At 38.1% G+C, this 20,578-nt stretch overlaps 1 protein-coding gene across 1 annotated transcript in view; it reads left to right on the forward strand.

Moving 5' to 3' along the window:
- Positions 1-12,899: 12,899 nt before the first annotated feature.
- LOC148039829 (uncharacterized) overlaps positions 12,900-20,578 on the forward strand; it is a 103,361-nt gene continuing 95,682 nt past the window's right edge. Inside the window, exon 1 of the mRNA XM_087662347.1 lies at positions 12,900-13,069. Within this exon, the coding sequence (XP_087518473.1) occupies positions 12,900-13,069 (170 nt within the window). The remainder of the gene's footprint in view (positions 13,070-20,578) is intronic.

Consider the following 20,578-nt stretch of genomic DNA (forward strand, 5'->3'; position numbering starts at 1 on the left):
GTGCAAATTTAAGAACACAAGTATGATCTTCATTGAGACAAATCTTATGTAGTTTGATAATTTAACCTTATAACTTCATTGTAAAATCTCAAGACAAGCATTGTAAAATGTATGACTAGATATTATAAAGTCATGACCTTAAAGTACATGTGTGTTTCTTCTCCAAATTTGGAAGGTTGAGAAGTTCCTTTATTGAAAATAAAGAAAATGAATCTTCTTGTAAGGTGCAAGTAACCATGTAAAACAAAAGTCTCAAAGAAATGAAAAGGTGGAAATGAAGAGTCGTGCAATTTGTGGGAAAAGGTGCTTTGGGGAGTTACAACTTCTCTTCCTCTCCTTTATCTAGCTTCTTACACGTATCTTCTTTTCTCTCTAGCATTGGCACAACTCTTGCTCTCTTTCCTTTCTTGTGCTTTCTTGCTTTATCTCTTCCATGGAAGTCAATTTCTTGTTAAGAGGAAGGGCGTTTCTTGCATGTTTTTGAGAGCATGGGCATTGTAGATGCCACCATGAGGCCTACTCTCTTGGTAGATTAGGTGCTATCCTTGGGCTATTCACTTACTCTCTATTTTCCTTCTAAGATATCCAAAATCTCTTTTCTTTTCTTTCCCTGCTTTTTGGTTGTTATAGAAACTTACATTTTCTTTTTTTTTTTCATTATTTCCTCAATCTTAATACATCCTACTAATGAAGAACACCATATCATTGATCTAACTAACATTCTAAATCTTTCAAAACCTAAACTATTTGACAAAGGAGATGGAATACCCTCCGATTCCCTCGCTTCCTACCTACAACAAGCAGTGTTTCGGAGGAGACCAACTCCTACTCCATTGCTCCATTTGGAGCATGCAAGCAATCAAGATTGAATCCATTTGTTCTAGCAATGAAACTAAAATGTTGTCACTATTACTAGCAACCACTGTCAAAACCCTATGGACCACTTATCAAGTCAAGTGTTTCAAGTGAGTGGCAATAGCTACCTCTCACATAGCTGTGCATGCTCTCACACAAGGATGTAATGAGCTTATCATTGAATCCAATCATTGTAGTCCTCTTTCTCAAATCCTTCGATGGCCCCACAATTCAAGGCTGCTCTAGCTCAAGAAAGCTCCATCTCCACGCTCCAAACCCCAACCTCCATAGCCACACATGCAAGAAAAGAGAAGAAAGGAAGGACAAGATGAGAAGAGGAGAAGAAGATCTCCTCCATGGTCCCTCACTCTCACACACTCACACTTACACTCTCCCTCTCTCCCACTTCCTCTCTTATGCACAAGCAAGAAGCAAGAACAAGAACAAGAAGAGAGCTAGTTTTCCCATACACCAAGAATGAGCTTATCCATTAATTTTTGGCTTTTATACATGTCCTTCTCCCCTTCGAGCCCCAATCCATTTCCATGACCAGTCATCTAGCCTTGGTTCTCTTTTCCACTCTTTTCCTATTCTTTCATATTCTCATGACTTCTTTACATGCACCTTTTCATTTACAACTTGCACAGGAGGGAGCCTAACGCTCTTTTACAAAGGACTAAAATGCACTTTATCTCTTGTGTGCCTTGTTCTTGATTCTAAAAATTTCCCAGTTCTTCTTAGTCTTCCTTTTCCATTGGGTTGTCTTCTTATGCTCCTTCTTAAGCCTACTTTGCACCTTGTGTCATTCCAAGGTTTAACAACAATATGGTTTAGATAGTTTGTCCAAGTATGGTATGATAGCATGTAAGTAACTTTCAATGCCATCGGAGCAAGGTGTAAAGTTGACTGTTGATGTTGGGGATGAGATAGAATACCCTAGTATGGTTAGGAGGATAGTACAAAGTTTGATTTGCATGACTAATGAGGCCAAACTTGAGCTGTATTGTTGGTCTTATCTATCAATTTATGCAAATTCCTAAAGAGCCTCTTCTTGATGCAGTTAGATTCATATTGAGATATGTCTTCCACTTTTTATTATGGAAATTTTAATGAGGTAAGAATATACATGTATTTGGATACATAGATGCATATTTAGTTTGTAGCATGTCTAATAGAAGATCTATCAATAGATTCATGCTTTCCCTTGGTAGTGCAATAGCTACATGGAGTAGCCAAAAGCAAACTACAATTAGTTTATCAAATTCAAGGTAGCAAAAAGTGAACTACAATTAGTTTATCAAATTCAAGGGTTGAGTATATAGATGTTGCTATGGTAGTATGTGAGGTGATATGGCTGGAGAACTTATTGGGTGATTTGGATGTATAGATAGATGGTCAAGTTATCATTCATTGTGACAACATGAGTAGCACACAATTGGTTAGGAGCCTTGTATTCCATGCTAGGACAAAAGACATTGAAGTGCATTACCACTTTGTAAGACATTGAATTGCATTACCACTTTGTCAAGGAGAAGGTACTTGCAAGTGAGATCGACTTGGTATATGTCAGCACATAGGATTAGATAGCTAACATCTTCACAAAGGCATTAGGTGAAGAGAAGCTTCAAAAGGTTCGAAGCTTACTTGGAGTTATAGAGATGTAGTTGAGCACAAGGGGGGTTGTTGAGATGGGAAGCTCAACATGTGCAAACATTGATGATGGACTACCTGGTTAGATGGGTTTGCACATCTACACAGCATATTGGTGGTTATTATGACTCTTAGATGGTCACTAACTTATCACTTATTATATTTGGTTTGTTACACCTATCTGTAGCTAGCATAGTTATAGCGCCAATCGATTACTATAGTTTATTATGCACTATTTGACTTAGTATGCCATGATAAAAATCCTAGAGACATATTGAGAAAATTAAGAAGATCAAGTAAAAGAATATGCTGGTTGAAGATTATGGTGAAGAATTCAAGAATCTACTTAATAAGTTGGATGCTGCAAATGAACCATTAAGAGAGATATACATTACTTATTTCATTAAGGGTTTGAGGGATAAAATGAGGAATCTAATTGCTAATGTGGAGATTGGTCAAAATGATACACTAGATACCATGATAAGAGTTTCTATGAAGGTGGAGAGAAGGCTTGGTACTTTTCGATCAAAAATCTGTAAAGATGATGGTTCCTCAGAATTAGATTCAAACTTAGATTCAGATTTAGGATCAAAAAGTGATAGTAAGCATAAGGATAGTGAGCCAAGTTCATGATCAAAAGACAACTCCAATGATTTGGATGATGAAGAGTCTAGCAAGAATAAGCTTAGGGAGAAGAAGAAGAAATTAGGTTCATCTAAGAGCAAGAAGAAGAAGTCAATGGAGAAAATCAAGAAAAAGATAGAGGACAATACGTTGGATAAGAAGATTAAAGAATTGGGTCTTTCTGAAACTAAGACTAAGGACAAGTACTATGACATGTGCTTGAGGAATGGTCATCATGAAACCAAACTTGGTGGTACAATCCCAATGTCCAAATGGCACAACAAGTGCCATTATTGCAGCTTAGGCCAAGAGTGGTGCAGCCAACTATAGTTAATTAGGTGATTACTAATATAATACCTCATAGACCCATTAGGGGACCTAGAAGAATGCTAGTAAGATAACTGTGGAAAAATTTTCATGCACAACAACAAACTACTCAAACAAGAGCATGCCATTACTGTGGAGGTCAAAGACATTTTGTAGGGTCAAATTGTGATCTATGGGCAAGGCACATGACTAAGAGAGGAATGCCAGTAGCAAGGACCCACAATGATAGAAGACGTGCATGAGCACCTCATCAATTTTATCCACCTACCCCAATAATAGTAGTCTTGATAGAGCTACCTAACCAAGATGGGCAAAGGCAACCTCCTAACAAAGTAGAGGCTGTTGACTATAAGAGTATCAATCAAGTGCAGTACAAAGGAAGGATAGAGGAGATGTCAAGTATCCCAAATGTTATAAGTATGCATGTTAATTTGATTGTTTTATTTGCATTAAAGTAGAGGATTTTCCCAAAGAAGCTATGGTATTAGTAGTTACTAGAAGCTAAGCTGGTTTGAAACTTGATTGGATAGAACATGAGAAAGCCAAGAAAAAGGCAATAAGTAAGTCAAGAAGCTACAAAAATTGGAAAGAAAAGTAGTACTTGAGGATTTTAATGATCATAAGATGCAAGGTACACTGAATCCTAATCAAGAGGATCATCATCCTAAAGATAGGGCTTAAGAAAAGTTTCAAGAAGGATGTTCAAAAGATTTATTTCAGGCATTAGCAACATGTTCTTTGCAATTAACCTTGGATCATTTTTTAGATTTGATATCTAGGTTCAAAGAAAAGTTACTCCTAAATATTAGACAAAAGAAGCAAGAGGTTCTCAAAGGCAATTTCTTTCAAGATCAAAAATTTCTTGAATGTCTGCTAGTAATAGCCACATAAAAGGAAGTTGTAAACTATCAGGTTCTGACTATTCAAGTTGAATATGCAGAAAAGAAGCATGATGGTGTTCTTTCTAACGGAGGTTCAAGAGTTAATATACTTCATAAATAAACATATTTGGCAATAATTAGGAGGAATTGCTACTAGCCTCATTTCAAGTTAGGATGGTAGACCAACAAGGTTACAACCATTGGGTATCCTTAAAACCAACAAATAAAAGTGGTTGACTTGAAGTTCTCAAAGTAAGTTTTGTGGTGTTAAGGATTGTTACCCCTCAGAAGACCAAGATAGAACAAATCCAAAAAATCAAAAGTGAAAGACAATCTAAATGCAAGAGAAAGACAGAGGACAAAGGTGCACTCAGGAAAATCTGAAGACATTCTAAATATAAGAGGAAGCACACAAGAATAAGTGCACCTTAATATTTTAGCAATAAGATGTGAGACAGATTGTAATTGATTTTGTAAAAGAGCATCGAGATTTCTTGTCAAAGTTTTTGGGGGAGAGAGAAAGACACAAGCATTGAGAGAAACCCACACATAGAGAGTAGAGTACTCTCATGTTCTTCACCTTTTTTTAAAAATTCAAAACCCCATAGACTAAAGTCTAGTCATAACTACATAATAGTCTAGGTCACTAACTGACTATGTCACTAACTATGTTTGAGTCTCCAACTCCTTTATTACAACACACATAGCAAATGATGACAACTAACACTATAGTTATCAAGATAGAGTTGGTGATGGTTATCATGAGCTTGAATCTTAACACTCCCCCTCAAGCTCAAACTAACTATTCTATTCCAAGTAGCTCCTTGAAATGCACAACCTTCTCTTTACCAAGTGATTTGGAAATATATTTGCTACTTGGTCTTCTGTCTTCACATGGAGTAGATCAATCTGTCTAGAAAGTACCATCTCCCTAATGAAGTGGTAATGAACCTCACATCACACTACTAAGATTGTCACAATGCAATGTGACCTTCCTATCTAAATGTATACCTGAGTCATGTAGCAATTTCAAAAGCCAAACTACTTTGCATGCTGTTAAGAGACTGCACCCTTGTATTCTACCTCTGTTATTAGATCAAACAATGGTCGATTGCTTCTTACTACTCCAGCTTATCATACTACTACCTAGGCTGAAAGTATAACCACTGATTGACCTTCTATCATAGGCACAACCAGCCCAATCTGCATCTGTATAACCCGTTAAGTCAAGTGACTTTCCATGCTCATAAAACAACCCATAATTAGTAGTACCCTTCATGTACCACATAATACTCTTGTGACTACATCTAGATATGGCTTACAAGGCTTTTGAAAAAATTGGCTAATGAGCCCCACTACATAGCTGAGATTAGGAGAGTTGATAGTGAGATAAATCAGGCTACCCACCATTTGTCTATGCATAGTGACATTCTCTATTTCATTCCCAACATCAACTACAAGTTTTACATTCTAATCCAATGGTGTTTCCATGGCTTTCCACTCCATCATGCCATATTTAAGCAACACGTCATGAGCATACTATTTTTGCAACAGTCATATACCTTGAGGTGTAGACACAACTTCAATCCCAAGGAAGTATTTTAGCTTTCCAAGATACTTCACCTTGAATTCAGCCTGTAACCATGACTTAATTTCAGCAATGCCATGATCATAATCTCCAGCGATGATCAAATCATCCACATAAATCACCAAGAAAACATAACCATTCTCTGTCTTCTTTGTAAACAAGTTATGGTCTACATGACCCATTTGAAAAACAAGATTTTGTAATAAATAAGTACTGATACAAGCATTCCATGCTCTCAGTGCTTGTTTTAGCCCATACAAGGCCTTTTTCAATTGGCATACATGTGTTGGATAGTCTAGATGTACATAGCCCTCAGGCTATTCCATATACACCTCCTCAAGCAAGTCACCATTCAAGAATGCATTTTTGACATCCATCTCCCATAACTTCCATCCCTTAGAAGTTGCTAATGCAATGACAATTCTTATGATTGCCATCTTTGCAACCGGACTGAAAATCTCCTCATAGTCTAAGCCATATTGATGTGTAAAACCCTTTTACAACCAGCTGGGCTTTATATCTTTCCAATGAGCCATCTGACTTGCATTTCACATTATAATCCCATTTACGCCAAAGTGTGTTTTTCCTTTAGACACTAACCAAATCCCATGTTTCATTTTTAGCCAGTTTGCATATTCTTCCATGGCAACACACCAGTTTTCATCTACTGCCTCACTGAACTTTGTAGGGTCTCTGCTATAACCTAACACTTTAATCATATATGCATAATATCTGACTGAATACCCACTATATGTCAGCCTATCAACTAGTTGTCTGCCCCTTTTAGTCCTTCTTAGCTGCAATTCACTCTGTGCTTACCTCTCATGAGGTGGCATATACTTGCTTTTCCTTACACCAAGCATCATAACTAATGGTATGCCCAATTCACTGTCAAGACTAACACTTCCATGTGACTCATAGCTAGCTGTAAGTGGGCTAGTTACATCATCAAAAATCTTCTCTTTGCCTTTATCTAATCTCCCTCCCACTGACATATCCATGTCAATGGTGGATGTAGAAACATGATTGTGTAGTCGTCCTGTCCAAGGACTAACATTATAAGAACCATCACCTGTAGGTCTACTCATGGTAGTACTAGCTGAAGGAAATTTTTTAGCATGAATAGGGATAGCTTGTCCACCAAAAACTATTGCATTTGAACCACCACACTATGGTGTAAGCTCATCAAACACTACATCCCTTGCTGATCAAGGTCTCTTGAGTGGATGTATTATAACACTTGTAGGCCTTTCTATCCTATGCATAGCTAAGAAAGACACTCTTTACAGCTTTCAGATCTAAATTCTTTCTCTTTTCATCAGGTACATGTACGTAAGCAATGCAACCAAACACTTTAAGGTGGTTGATATCAAGCTCGTGCCCATACAATTTCTCATACAGAGTCAAGTCATGAATTCCAACTGTAAGTATTCTATTCAGTACATAAACAAAGGCGACAACTATTTTAGCCCAATAAGCATTTTGCATGTTCTTTTCATTGAGCATTGCCTTGGTGTCTTCCATACATACACAATTCTTTCTCTCTATGCCACACCATTTTGTTATGGTGTGTAACTACATGTGAGCTGCTTTTTTATGCCATATTTTGCCAAGTATCTATCAAACTCTCTAGAGACATATTCTTCACCTTCATTAGATACCAAACATGAGATGTAACATCCAAACTCATTTTTATCATGTCTTAAAATCCTTGAATATGTCAAGTACCTCATCCTTATGCTTCAGGATATACAGCCATATATATCTACAAAAATCATTGATAAATGACATAATGCCTAGCATCACCAAAAGATGCATTATGGGCAAGACCTCATACATCCGAATGTATCAATTGCAAAGGCCAAGAACTATTTCTAATATGCAACATAAACAGAAACCTTGTTTGTTTCCCAAATTGATAGGCAAAACAGACATGTCCTAGATCAGTGTAAAACTTTGGCATACCAAGTATAACCTGCTTTTGCTGCATAGTTTTCAACCTGTGAATATTGACATGACCAATGAGTTTGTGCCAAATTTCTTCATTATCATGGGCAAACATGCTTGCTTTTAATTCACTGATAGATGTATCCAAAGTGAACATTCTACAATCTCTCATGCCTTTAGCAATCAATTTGCAACCATTTTCATATTCTTGAATAAAGCAACCATCTCTGTTGAATCTAACTTGCATATTTTGTTTTGCCATTTGTCCAATCGACAATAAATTCCTAGTAGTAGAAGATGCATATAGTCCATCATATATACTCTTCTTTTTGCCATCAGGCATTATTAGTGGAACCACACCTGTATGCTTAATATCATGTTGTGTGTCATCACTAGCGTATACATGTCTATGGGAACTTGATGCCAACTCATCAAGCCACTCACCATGCAGAGTCATATGATTGGATGCTCTTGAGTCTATATACCACTTGTCATCCTTGCCTTGCTTAATGTATTCTTAGAAATATACTGCATAGCAAACAACCTATCTCCTTGATCTTCCCGTGTACCACTAGAAGATGCATCATTTCCATGTTGTTTGCCTTTTGCTTTCATATCTTCTTGATTTTTATGAAAATCCTTTGCTATGTGTCCATATCTTCTACAATTTTGATAGTCTTTATCATGGTTAGATTGCTCACGCGACTATCAAGAGCCACCTCTACCTCTAAGTGATCTCCCACTGCCTAGAAAGACTCTAGATCCTTGCTGTCCTTGCACATTCAAGCTTTGCCATGCATTCTGTTGCTACTGTCCATATGTACTTTGAGTGTCCCCATGACCTCAAAAAGCTCCACGAGCTCTACCACCTCTAGCTTGTTGACTAGAGTAAAAGACAGTATCTCTGCTCTCTAAGAGGTACTCAAACTTGTATTCAAGCCAAGCTTAACTTCCTCAAGTAGCAGCAATGCAAGTAACTCATCCTAGAAATGGGGATCTACTCTCACATAAATTGAAGTATCAAATGCTTTTTACTCCTTGCCTAATCCATTCAATGTAACTGCAATCATGTCATCCTCTAAGACTTTGGAACCAATAGTAGCAAGCTGATTTGCTATGTTTTTTTATATCTATCGTATAATCTTGAATGCTCCTACTGTTTCTAGATATATTATTAAACTACTAATTCAGTTATATCTTCCTTGCGTGAGTAACATTACCATAATTCTTCATGAGAATATCCTAAGCATCTTTTGGGAGACTGATAGCTTGTAATTTTCATAGCCATCACATCAAAAATGCATAAAGAGAACTAGTGTAACACTTTGCTTGCTCTTTCCAATCACTGTTGATGAGCTCTCCATTAATCATGAGTTGGATTTCATTCAAGAAATTCAATCAGCCCCCGTACACAAATCCCAATAGCCTTTGCCAATCAAGAAATTTTGCATCCTCAGCTTCCACAAAGCAAAGTTTTTAAGATTTTCTCCCACAATTTAAGTGATATTGTTAGTGCATTGAGCATTTGCCATATTTGCAGCTATAGTATTCAATGTCGTATACAAGTTGTAAGTGCCTAACTCTCTACAAACCATTTAGTTGTGTATGACATTTTTAGTCCAAGAACCTATAACAGTAATCTTTGCAGTAACTAGTGTGTCTCAACTTACATACATGTCAAATACATCCCCAATCATGCAATAGAACATCTAGATGTAATAGCATGCCAAGTAGATAGCATTTGTAGCATATAATTGATGTAGATATCTTCCCAAAACTTATGACAAATAATAGTCTGTGAGCAACCAGCAAAAAATTCTCTTCATAAATTGATGAAGGAGACTTGCATCTAGGAAGTTGTGTCTTATGATTGCAAGGCAGGACCTTAAGTATCTTAGTTAAAAAAGAAATATTTTCATCTATTTCTGCAAGAAATAAATGTATCCATAAAAAGCATTAAATTCTTGCATCATTGCATGTGCAAAGAGTTAAGTTCTTCTTCACTTGTATAAATAGTATATTCAATTTCTACTTCACTTGCAAAGAGAAAAGAATTGGAGGAGATATAAGTGTTATTTTTTTTCCATAATATTGCATTTACATCCCATGGTTGCAATGTGCATGAATTAGGTTACTTGCAGCATTAAAAAATGTATCTACAATAATGAATACTTGAAAGACATACAAGCTCTGATCTGCTTGAGATAATGATGAAGATAATTAGACTATTTAAAATTGTCCAAGTAAGAAGGTCAACTTACTTAGGCGATCCCAAGGATTATTGATCAATAGGTAAACCTTAGAATGATAGTTGTGACACAACTACCAAGACGATGGAAACACTGTCTAACCTGTAAGACCACTAATTTCTCTTTCCACACTCATTGATGAGAGCATAGTTGCCCACAAACATGCAACTATTCATAGCAAACTTGCGTTTGCTATCGTGGAAAAATAAAACCCCATGATAGTGGTGATCATCCAAACTATGGTAGAGTTATTCTTATTGAACATGAGGTAGTTGATAGTGATCTCTGCAAGGAAAACAAAGGAGTGAGATAATGAGAATAGAAGGGACCCTAGATAGAACCTAGAGTGATCTAGGATGACTTAATCTGACTTATGCAAAAACCCTAAACCTAGAGGATCGGGTAGGGTTTTGTGGGGATAATAATGGGGATGGTAATGCCTACTAAAGGCCAATTGCAATTCCTATTGCAAGGATAATCAAGGGATGAAGCATAGATTACTCACCCAGGAGTAAGAGGACTTGTATCTAGGATACATTTGTCATGCAAGGGATATGGATGATAACATTGAGGATTGATTGCAAATGCATCATGGCCAATCTCATCAAGGCAAGGAAAATTCAAAGGTTGAATGCTAATCATTTAAAAGGAACTCCACCTTAGCAAGTGTTTTGAGCACCCGCCCACATTATTGGTTGTGATTGTAAATTTTAAGAGTAGTGTTTGTGAAAGGATTGTTAGACCAAAGCTCTCATAAGAATCTTGTAAAATGAATCAGGTTAGATTCTTGGACAGGTGTGTCAAGCCACTCCCAGGTGGCCACCAACCCTATCCAAGGGGGGTTCTAAATAACTGTGATGGGAATGTGGACCAAACCTGCCACGAGAGGTCTCTTCATGGATTAGTTTAATCGTAGGAGGATGCTTGGATGCCAGGGGGGCTCTGGCTATAAATTCCTTGCCTCTGGGTCCTACTCAAATGGTCTACGTGACTCGAGATGGATTCTTGAGGCCCTATTACTAGTGCAAGGGTGGAAACTTGGAGAAAATAAGAGCAATCCTTATGGATTGGGGGAATCATCCTAGGGACAAGATTTGTATCTCAGTTAAAATTTTAATATAAAGTTAAATTTTAATATAAAGTTTACTTTGAAGAAATTTACGTGAACTGTTTTCATGTCAGTACATAAGATTATGTAGAGAAACATATGACTAACGGATTAATTAAGAAAGTTGATTGTATGTGTTACCACTAATGTGCCCTTAGGTAAGTAGAAAACTAAAGTTATCAAGGGAAGCGGGTGGGTGGAACCTCTGACGGGTTTGTCCTACGGTGGGGTGGTCCCAGAGAACTAGGAGGCTTCTCAACATTCAAACCATGATGACATATTGACTATAGTTAATGCAGGATAGAACATTGGCTCGTATCATTTTAGGGGACCAGAATGAGATTTTACCCTATGGGTAGAGAGGTTGAGCGATGATGCAGCCCTCTCAGTTTCCATTCTCTTTGAACCAACTGTGATACGATTCAACTTTGGTTTAGATGCTCTACACAAAGGAGATCATTTGGAGACCGAAGACGATGCTCTCGAATGACTTGACCATTAGAAACCTAGTAAAATTCAGGTCGATCCTAACAAGGTTGATTGATATGTTTCGTTGCAAAGTAGAATCAAAAGTCTCTAACTGACAAATCTTGTGACATTCCATGGGTGTGCCAAGCAACGACTTTTAGATCAAACTACTAAAACATGTCAACAAGGACCGGACGCGTTACAGTTGGTATCAGTTACAACAAATAACACAATCAAGATAAGAATAAATCAGGTAGAGTGAAGTGATGTTTTCACTAGAAAATATTTTACTTTTACTCGCTTCTGGATTATTGTTACTTTTAGACCTATGAGGCATGGAGTAGGTTCCTCATATTTCATATCATGTTCAGAACTACTATGAATTCTTCAAGTTATCATAGAAGAACCGACATGATGGGGATCCTAGATCACCTCTACAACTCTTCATCACTGTATGGGGGAAGGTGTTGGACTTGGAGTGCAGGTTACTGTTACATAAATGCCAACCAATTTGACTATCTTCAAAACAATCTAAAGAGGCTAAAATGGTTGGAGGACTTGAAGATTATTAAGTTATTCATCTTCCATGAGGCACATGTGAACTCCATCCTACACGTCGGACGCCGGCAAGTAGAACAGACTTGATACATCTATGAGGAGGTGGTCAAAGTCTTGCCGATAGATAGAATTAAAGTAATGAGGTGATACAAACGTCATGGCTATCAAAAGTGGAGATTTCCTGAATTTTCCATGACTTACCGCTTCCTAAGAATCCATTTTCCAAACCCATATTACTATTATGTCCCCGTAATCCAATAAGGAATTATTAACATGGCACTGATGTATCTCTTGAAAGAAAAATCATCCCAGCCTATCTCTACCTATCCATGAATAATTGTACTTGAGGCGTATGCCTCTTTATGAATAAATGAGAATTTTATGATTATCTAACTTATTGCACAATATTGATGAAAAATAAACTGTGCATTGAGACCAGTTGTTGTGAAGAGATGTGTAAAAGCAATCTTAACATGAATGTTTAAATTGAACCAGATACAACCTTAAACGTAGAATCAGAACCTTGCTCCCACCGACCAACAAAGGCACAAGAGAAGAAGTTTATTCTCAAGTAAATCAAACCACCAGAATTTGATGGAAAAGGAAAGATTGTTGAAGTTAATGCCGAAGTATGGATTGAATCCATGGAGGATTACTTCAGTGCAACAGGAACAAAACCTGCAAACCAAGCTATGATTGCTAAGCTTAAACTCACCGGCGAAGCTAGGCTCTGGTGGAAGCAGTGGTGTAAAGATCAAGCAATCAAAGAAAGGATGGTAACTTGGGTTAAGCTAAAAGAATTAGTGCAGGGAAGGTATATGCCACCTGCATACAGAACTCAAAAGATGAATGAGTTCTTTAAGTTGAAACAATTGGACCTATCTCTGGAGGCGTACAACTCAAAATTTGTCTCCTTGTTAAAATATGCCCCAAAAAATGAGTATTTTCCAACAAGTCTCTAAGTTTTGTGATGGGTTAAATCCATCAATGAACACTCGATTGGAATCAATGCATCCTTCGAATTTACAAGATGCATTGATAAGAGTGGGACCCATTGCCCTAGAAGTCTAGCCAAAATCTAGGAATAATAGACCCTGGTCTTACAAAGACTAGAATCTAGGTATGTTGAAGGCTCAATTTAAAAGGCCGCAAGGACAGTGTCAAGGCCAACGCAAGAAGCCAAAGGCAAATGCAGTTAGTGACTTTGTCCCCACTCAAATAAATGACTAGAATCTACGACGTTTTTACTACAAGGAACCTAGGCACTTCAAAAGAGAATGTCCCAAACTTGGTGAAGATCGTCGTCAAGGAAAATTTAGTGGGCAAGCCAGGGCTACATGTGGTCGGGGTCGCCCAGCAATGTGAAGGGAAAAAAATTCCAACATCACCATTAAGGAAATCAGCGAAGAAGAACCCACCCACGGAAGCTAAGATTGAGAGGGCATCAGTTCATGCCACTCTCCATAAAAAGGGGCCAAACCGCCAATTTTTGATGATCCAAACTCCATCGGATTACCAAGGTAAGAAATTCAAAACCTTGATTGACTGTGGCAGTACTCATTCTTTCATTTCACCTGCTTATGCAAGAAGGTTAGGAATAGCAACTGTAGCTGCACCTTCCTTACTTGTCAAATTAGCAAATGGGTGAGAAATTACTTGCACTAGACAAACTACTATGGTGAAATTTCTACTTGGAAAAGAGTCCACATTTGTTAAGTTTGGGGTAATGGATCTAGGGGTCCATGAGTGCCTACTCATGATGGATTGGCTAGTCCCCAACAATGCTCACATCTATTGTGGAAAAGGCCAAGTTTCCTTTCAGAGTCCTAAAGGTGAGTTAGTTACAACTCAAGGAGAAGCTAGTAAACTAAAGATCCAACTAGCTAAGGCAACACGAATAACTCAAGGGATAAGGAAAGGATTATCTGTCTATCTGATCAAGTAAACAAGCCAGAACAAGTAGAGGACTCCAATGAAGAACCTCATGGTTGAAAAAGTATGCGGATGTATTCCTGGAAGAATTGACAGAATTACCACTACCTAGGGAAGTTGACCATGAGATTAAGCTGATGCCAAATGCTGCACCACTTGCAAAAAGGCCTATAAGATGTCCATTCCTAAAGCTATCGAGTTAAAAGAACAACTCAAATAGATATTGGACCAAGGGTACATACGCCCTCACAATTCTCCTTGGGGACTCCAATCTTGTTCCAGAAGAAGAAGGGCAGAACACTTCACCTTTGCATCGATTATAGAGGCCTGAACCAAGTAACCATGAAGAATAAATATCCTATCCCAAGGATAGACGAGTTACTTGATCGATTGCAGGGAGCAAAAATATTCTCCAAAATTGATTTGAGGTCAGGATACTACCAAATTCGCGTCAAGGAGGAGGATATTCCTAAGACAACATTCAATACTAGATATGGCCATTTTGAATTCATGGTAATGTCCTTTGGATTGACTAATGCCCCTGCTACATTTAATAGGCTAATGTAGGACATTTTTAGACCATATCTCGATGATTTTGTACTTGTCTTATTTGATGACACCTTGGTTTATTCCAAGGAAGAGGAGGATCATGAACCCCAAGGTCACATCGTCCTTGAGACCATGAGGACACACAAGCTATATGCTAAGAATAAAAAGTGTGCCTTTCTTAAGAGACAGATCGAATATCTTGGGTTTATTGTGTCAGAAGAAGGAATCTATGTAGACTGTACAAAGGTTAAGGATGTCCAAGAGTGGCCTCCACCAACCACTATCAAAGAAGTGCGTAGTTTTCTTGGCCTAACAAGATGGTACAGGATCTTCATTAAGGACTATGCCTTAATTGCAGCACCCCTCACAAATCTTCTAAAAAAGCAGGTTGCCATAGTGTGGACGCCCATCGAACAAACAAGTTTTGATCAACTCAAGCATAGCTTAGTGACAACACTGATTCTAAAACTCCCTGACTTGAACAAGGAATTTGAAGTTGTCACGGATGCTAGCTCACTTGCACTAGGTTGTGTACTAATGCAAGAAGGTCATCCTATAGCATATTCTTCGAGGAAGCTAAAAACCTATGAAAAGAATTATGCTACTCATGACTTGGAGTTGCTAGCAATTATTCATGCTCTCAAACTTTGGCAACACTATTTTCTTGGCAACAAGTTTTCCTTGGTCACACGGACCACAAGAGCCTCAAATGGATCTTCACCCAGGATGACCTCAATATGAGGCAACATTGCTGGATTGAAGTTCTGCAACAATATGACTTTGATATCAGGTATAGACCTGGTCACTAATTCCTTAAGTTGCAAGGCATTCCTCAATTCTCTTATTATGGAGGAACCTTCAATGGCAGAACCATTAGCGACTTTGGTGTCAATGCCTAGTAACCCTATCCTTAAATTAGCTAAGGAGGAAGCTAGCCATGACCCAAAATATCTGAAGATGATAAAGGAGATTTTGGAAAAAGAAAAAGAAACCTAAACTTAAGATTAATTATCAAGAATTCTCTGTCGATGGAGGACTTGTCTATTTTAGGACAAGACTATGCATCCCTCAAGTAAGAAACCCAAATAGAGAATACTCTGGGAAAGCACATGACTCCCCCTTTTCAGGCCATCCCACATATGTTAAGACCCTCAAAATGGTCAAAAAGAGCTATCACTGGAAAAGGCTTAAGGAAGATGTACTAAAATATGTCATGGACTGTTTGTCTTGCTAGCACATTAAGGCTAAGCATGCCAAGATACCTTGAAAGCTACAATCTCTTGACATTCCTCAAATGAAGTGGCAATTTATTAGCATGGACTTTGTTGTTGGGTGGAGCCCCAAGAGGGACACCAAGGAAAAGGGAATTATCTTGCAAGAAAATCTATCTTGTAACATCGACAAGCTTTTATTTCATTCTTTTGTTCATCAAAACAAAGAAAACAACAATTCTTCACGCAACATCATAGTAGATATCTCCCATGGATTTGATAGAATCAAGTATAATCTTCAACATCTTCATAGAATTCTTCAATATAACAAAGAAAATAAAAGAATACACCATCTTTGAATGGAAATCAATCACATATTATTCATCTTCAATGTCTTCATAGTTCTCTCTCTCAATCTCTCATATACAGTTACATTATTTTGATAGAATTGACTATCTCTGGCTCTCTCTCTCTCTCTCTCTCTCTCTCTCTCTCTATCAATAGTACATTATCTCCTCACTATAATACTCTCATAATAACTCTCAATAATCCTTATTAGGTCATGGATGCACCTCCCAAGAGGTATGTTTGATATGAAGAGTCACCAGAGCCACTACAGTGTCTTTTCATATCTCACTACTATCACTGTCACTTAGTCTTCTCTTCAGTCTCTTCAGTAGCTGCTTCTTCCATTTGTTTTAGCTCTTTTGAACTTAGATTCATCCTTTCCAAAGGTTAGAAAACTTCCCCAAATTCACACATACTTTCTACAAAACACTTACAAAAGGTCTACAGAACAGTTACAGTACAGTACCAGAGCAGCTACAATACAATTACAGTACAGAGACAGAGCAAAGACAGAGGCTCTACAGAAGGTCTACAGAGGGTTACAGAAGGTCATCAGAACCTCATAACTCATACTCAAACCATTCCATACTATCAAAAACTATCCAATAGGCTTCCAAAAGATCTCAATCTTCATCAATCATCAATCCATGCTTCATACAAAAGAAAATCAGAACAAAACAGAAGCTATACAGAGGGTATACAGAACCAATCAGAAGCTCAACAGAACCTATCAGAACATCATAGAGCTTCATATCTCCACTAAGAATCATCATGAACTTCCAAAATATAATCAATATCATCCAAAACACTCTCAAATACTTCCATTATCAACCATATATCACTCTAAATCCATCAAAAATAAATCATTCAGTCCTCAAAAACAACAAAAATCAGTCAAAAATTCAGTCTTTTTCCACTCTCAAAATATCCCCATACTTAGAAAGGAAGCATCCTCGAAACCTAAGGAAAAGAAGAATATAAGTTCATTAAGAGCTTAATTTTATCTTTCGTAGGATCTTCAATAATCTCATCAAACCACGACCCCAACTTATTACCTGTATCTTTAGAAAAAACTACTAAAGGAAAACTTCCGTTATTCATTGACTCATTTGATTAATCATTTAAAAAGCCATAACAAATTTGTAAAGGATATAAGAGGTTCTCTTTAGCTTTCCACCATAGACTTTCCATCCACCATCAATAGTTTGAAAAGAGCTCTCGAACAAAGTATTCTCAATCAACACGATCTCATCACATACAATTATTACAAAACACACACAAACACTAACACGACCATTTGAATGACACCTCCAAAAAGAGATATATATCATTAAGAATCTTTCAAAATACATTTCAAAGGCATCAATGAAGATGATTCCTTTTGAAGGCTTGGTGGTTTCGAAAACGATCCATAGAGAAGGATTCATCTACAAATGTCTTTGGAGGATTTTGAAAGAACTGCAGGCAACACATCCTTTCTAGCAAAACAAGGTATCTGCTAGGTAGACATAGGGCATGAAAATACAGGACATCCAACTGGTGGGAATCAATGTTCACATTGACATTCATACAAAGCTTTGGAATGGCCTTTTGATCATTATGGAAATGCCTATGCATGTATGCTAGATACCAAGCAAAATGAGCTGTCAATCTCACTGAAGGATCTAGAGATTGTGAATATTGGTGAGCAAAATGAAGGTAGTTCTGGTATGCTTGACTGGCAGTTGTCCAATCTCTTGGAATTATTGGCCAGTTTATCTGAGGTCCCGTAAGAGAATCAGTCGAGCTCCATCCTCGTCTTCTGGGAATCTGCTGATCAAACCCTTCGTATTCACTAACCAACTGAGGGGGTTGAGAGATAGAAGTGGTAGGAGATGGAAGTGGAATAAGTGAAAGAGGATAAAGAGATGGATAGGAAAAATCATAAAAAGGAGGAATAAGCTAAAGGAGTGGCTGAAAATTTTAGGGAATCAGTTAGGAAGGGTGTTAATTGATAAATAGGAAAGATAGAAGGTATATGGATAGATGGAGAAGGGCATGGTGGAGAAGGGGAAAATACTCTATCTTCGATAAAAGAACAATAGGTAAATATGGGAATTTGAGGAAAAGATTGAGGTTGGAAAAGAAGGGTTAAGATTACTGTTGAATTGGTTTGATAAAGGGAAAAATAGGCATCATAGGGATGAGCCATTTGTTGGTAGTACAGTAGGCTAGGAACAAAGGAACCTAAGATGGATCTTCTATGATAGGCATAAAAAAAGGTTGAATCAAATGGATGGTTTTTGGAAAGGTGAGCTAAGAGATCCACCCTTAGTTGGTTAGTGCTCAGTACATAGATAGAAGCTCTGTTCTGACGTTGATTTAGGACCACAGAATCAATCATTGAGTGCCAAGAATTATCAGGGCAAGTAGCCACTTTTGAAGAGTAACTCTGGAACATGTCATCTATCCGCAACTCCAAATAGTTGACATATAAGACAGCTTGCAAAAACACATCTCCCACATACCAGGCCATATCTACTTCATTTGGAATCAACATGTCACCTCGTAGATACATGTATGACAGCAACATGGTATCTGTCGTCACACAATCTTCAAACACCATACGGACCACTTCTATCAGTAACTAAGGAGACCAAGCCCCAAACCATCCTCTGGAAGAGGAAGATCCATCGTTGAAAGCTTCATGTAAAAGGCCAACTTTTGCAATTGATAGTGGACAAAGAAAGAATGGTCTGGAGGAACATACTCCTAGAAGTATTCAAAGGTAGACCAAAACAAATCCATCCTGGACTGCAATCTTTCCACTTTATCTTGGAACAATGGACACAAGGTAGCATATCTCTGAAGAACTGCCAAGTCCTGCTTTGAGAGAGAAGGGATCAGAGGAAGATTGGGGCTTGGAGGAACAAACCGTGACTGTGCCAGTTGGACTTGCAACTGCTTGATTTGGGAAGCTTGTGATTCCACTGTGTCATGAGCAGTCTGTAAGGCTGAGAGTTTTAAATCTAAAAGAGTTTGAAACTCTTGCGCTTCTTTGGACATCCTCTCCTTCTCCTCTCAGATTCTAGTGACCTCTAATTGAGCTTCTGTTAACTGAATTTTCAAAGAAGATATCTCTTCTCTTTGAGTCTCAATCATTTGGGTTGTTGCTCCATCTGCTTAAATAGATCTACAAGTGTGTCTTTAGCAGAGGCTAACTCTGATGTTGCCTTATGCAACTGGTCTTTGAATTGCATCAGTTCTTCATAAAAGGAAGCATACAACTGTTGAACACAGGCTGTCTCACTGAAAGTTCAATCAAACTCTTGATGTCTTTACAAAGGAATGGAATGGCATCTCCCGACACTAGACTGTTCAATGAAGGGACTGATATGTCCAAGGAACCCTCTCTATGTGCTCTGAACAGGTTGTTACATGTGAGGTACGCAGGGAGGTCACTGCCAAATGTAGTAGGAATTGTGATTGAAGGAAGAACTAAAGGAGCTTTATCTGCCACACGCTTCAAGCGCTTTCGCTGTATGACCAATGGAGGAGGGGAATCAAGATCCTCTATATCAATAGGTTTTGATTCCTCTGAAGGTGGAGGGGGATGTACTGGATCAGATGGAGGAGGTGGTAGCACACCCTTCTTTAAGCCTGAGTATGTCAAGAAAGCATACATGTAGGATCCATATGTGACGTTTGTGACATTTCCTCTGGTTACTTTGGCAAAATGTTGATCCATCTTTGTGAGCAGGTAAGTACTCCAATCAATAGCCACTCCTTTTAACACCATCCTCGAAGCTGTGAAGAGATCTTTGGACAAGTAATGGGATGGTGTTTTGGTAGGCATAAACCTATCTTGTAGAAACTGGCAGAACAACTTCCACACAAGATCAGTGATCTTGGAAAAAGAGACTCCTGAAGTGTTGATCACTTTCTTGACATCCATAATTTCCTTGGTTTGCTTCTTTAACAGCTTGAAAATCTCATTGTTGGAGAATAATTGTCTAGCTGTAACAAAGGGCTCTCCTTTGTAGGGAAGAGACAAAGCCTTCCCTAACCCTCGAGCTGTCAATGTCATGGAAGCACCATGGACCAGTCCCCGACTTCATGCTATATGAGGCAAGGAACTCATCACACAAGGATGGATCATTTGGAATCAAGGGGAATGAAGTAGCCATGAAAGTCGCAAGTCCTGCTTTCGCTATAGGCTCAAAAGTTAGTAGGGAAGAGTAATCCCTACTAACCAGCGGGACATACTGAATAGGAGGAGGAGTGTGAGGCGCCATTCAGATGGA

The sequence above is a fragment of the Lygodium microphyllum genome, chromosome 2, assembly GCF_053477565.2.
Source record: "Lygodium microphyllum isolate KBCC chromosome 2, Lygodium_microphyllum_v1.1.10, whole genome shotgun sequence".
NCBI lineage: Eukaryota > Viridiplantae > Streptophyta > Polypodiopsida > Schizaeales > Lygodiaceae > Lygodium > Lygodium microphyllum.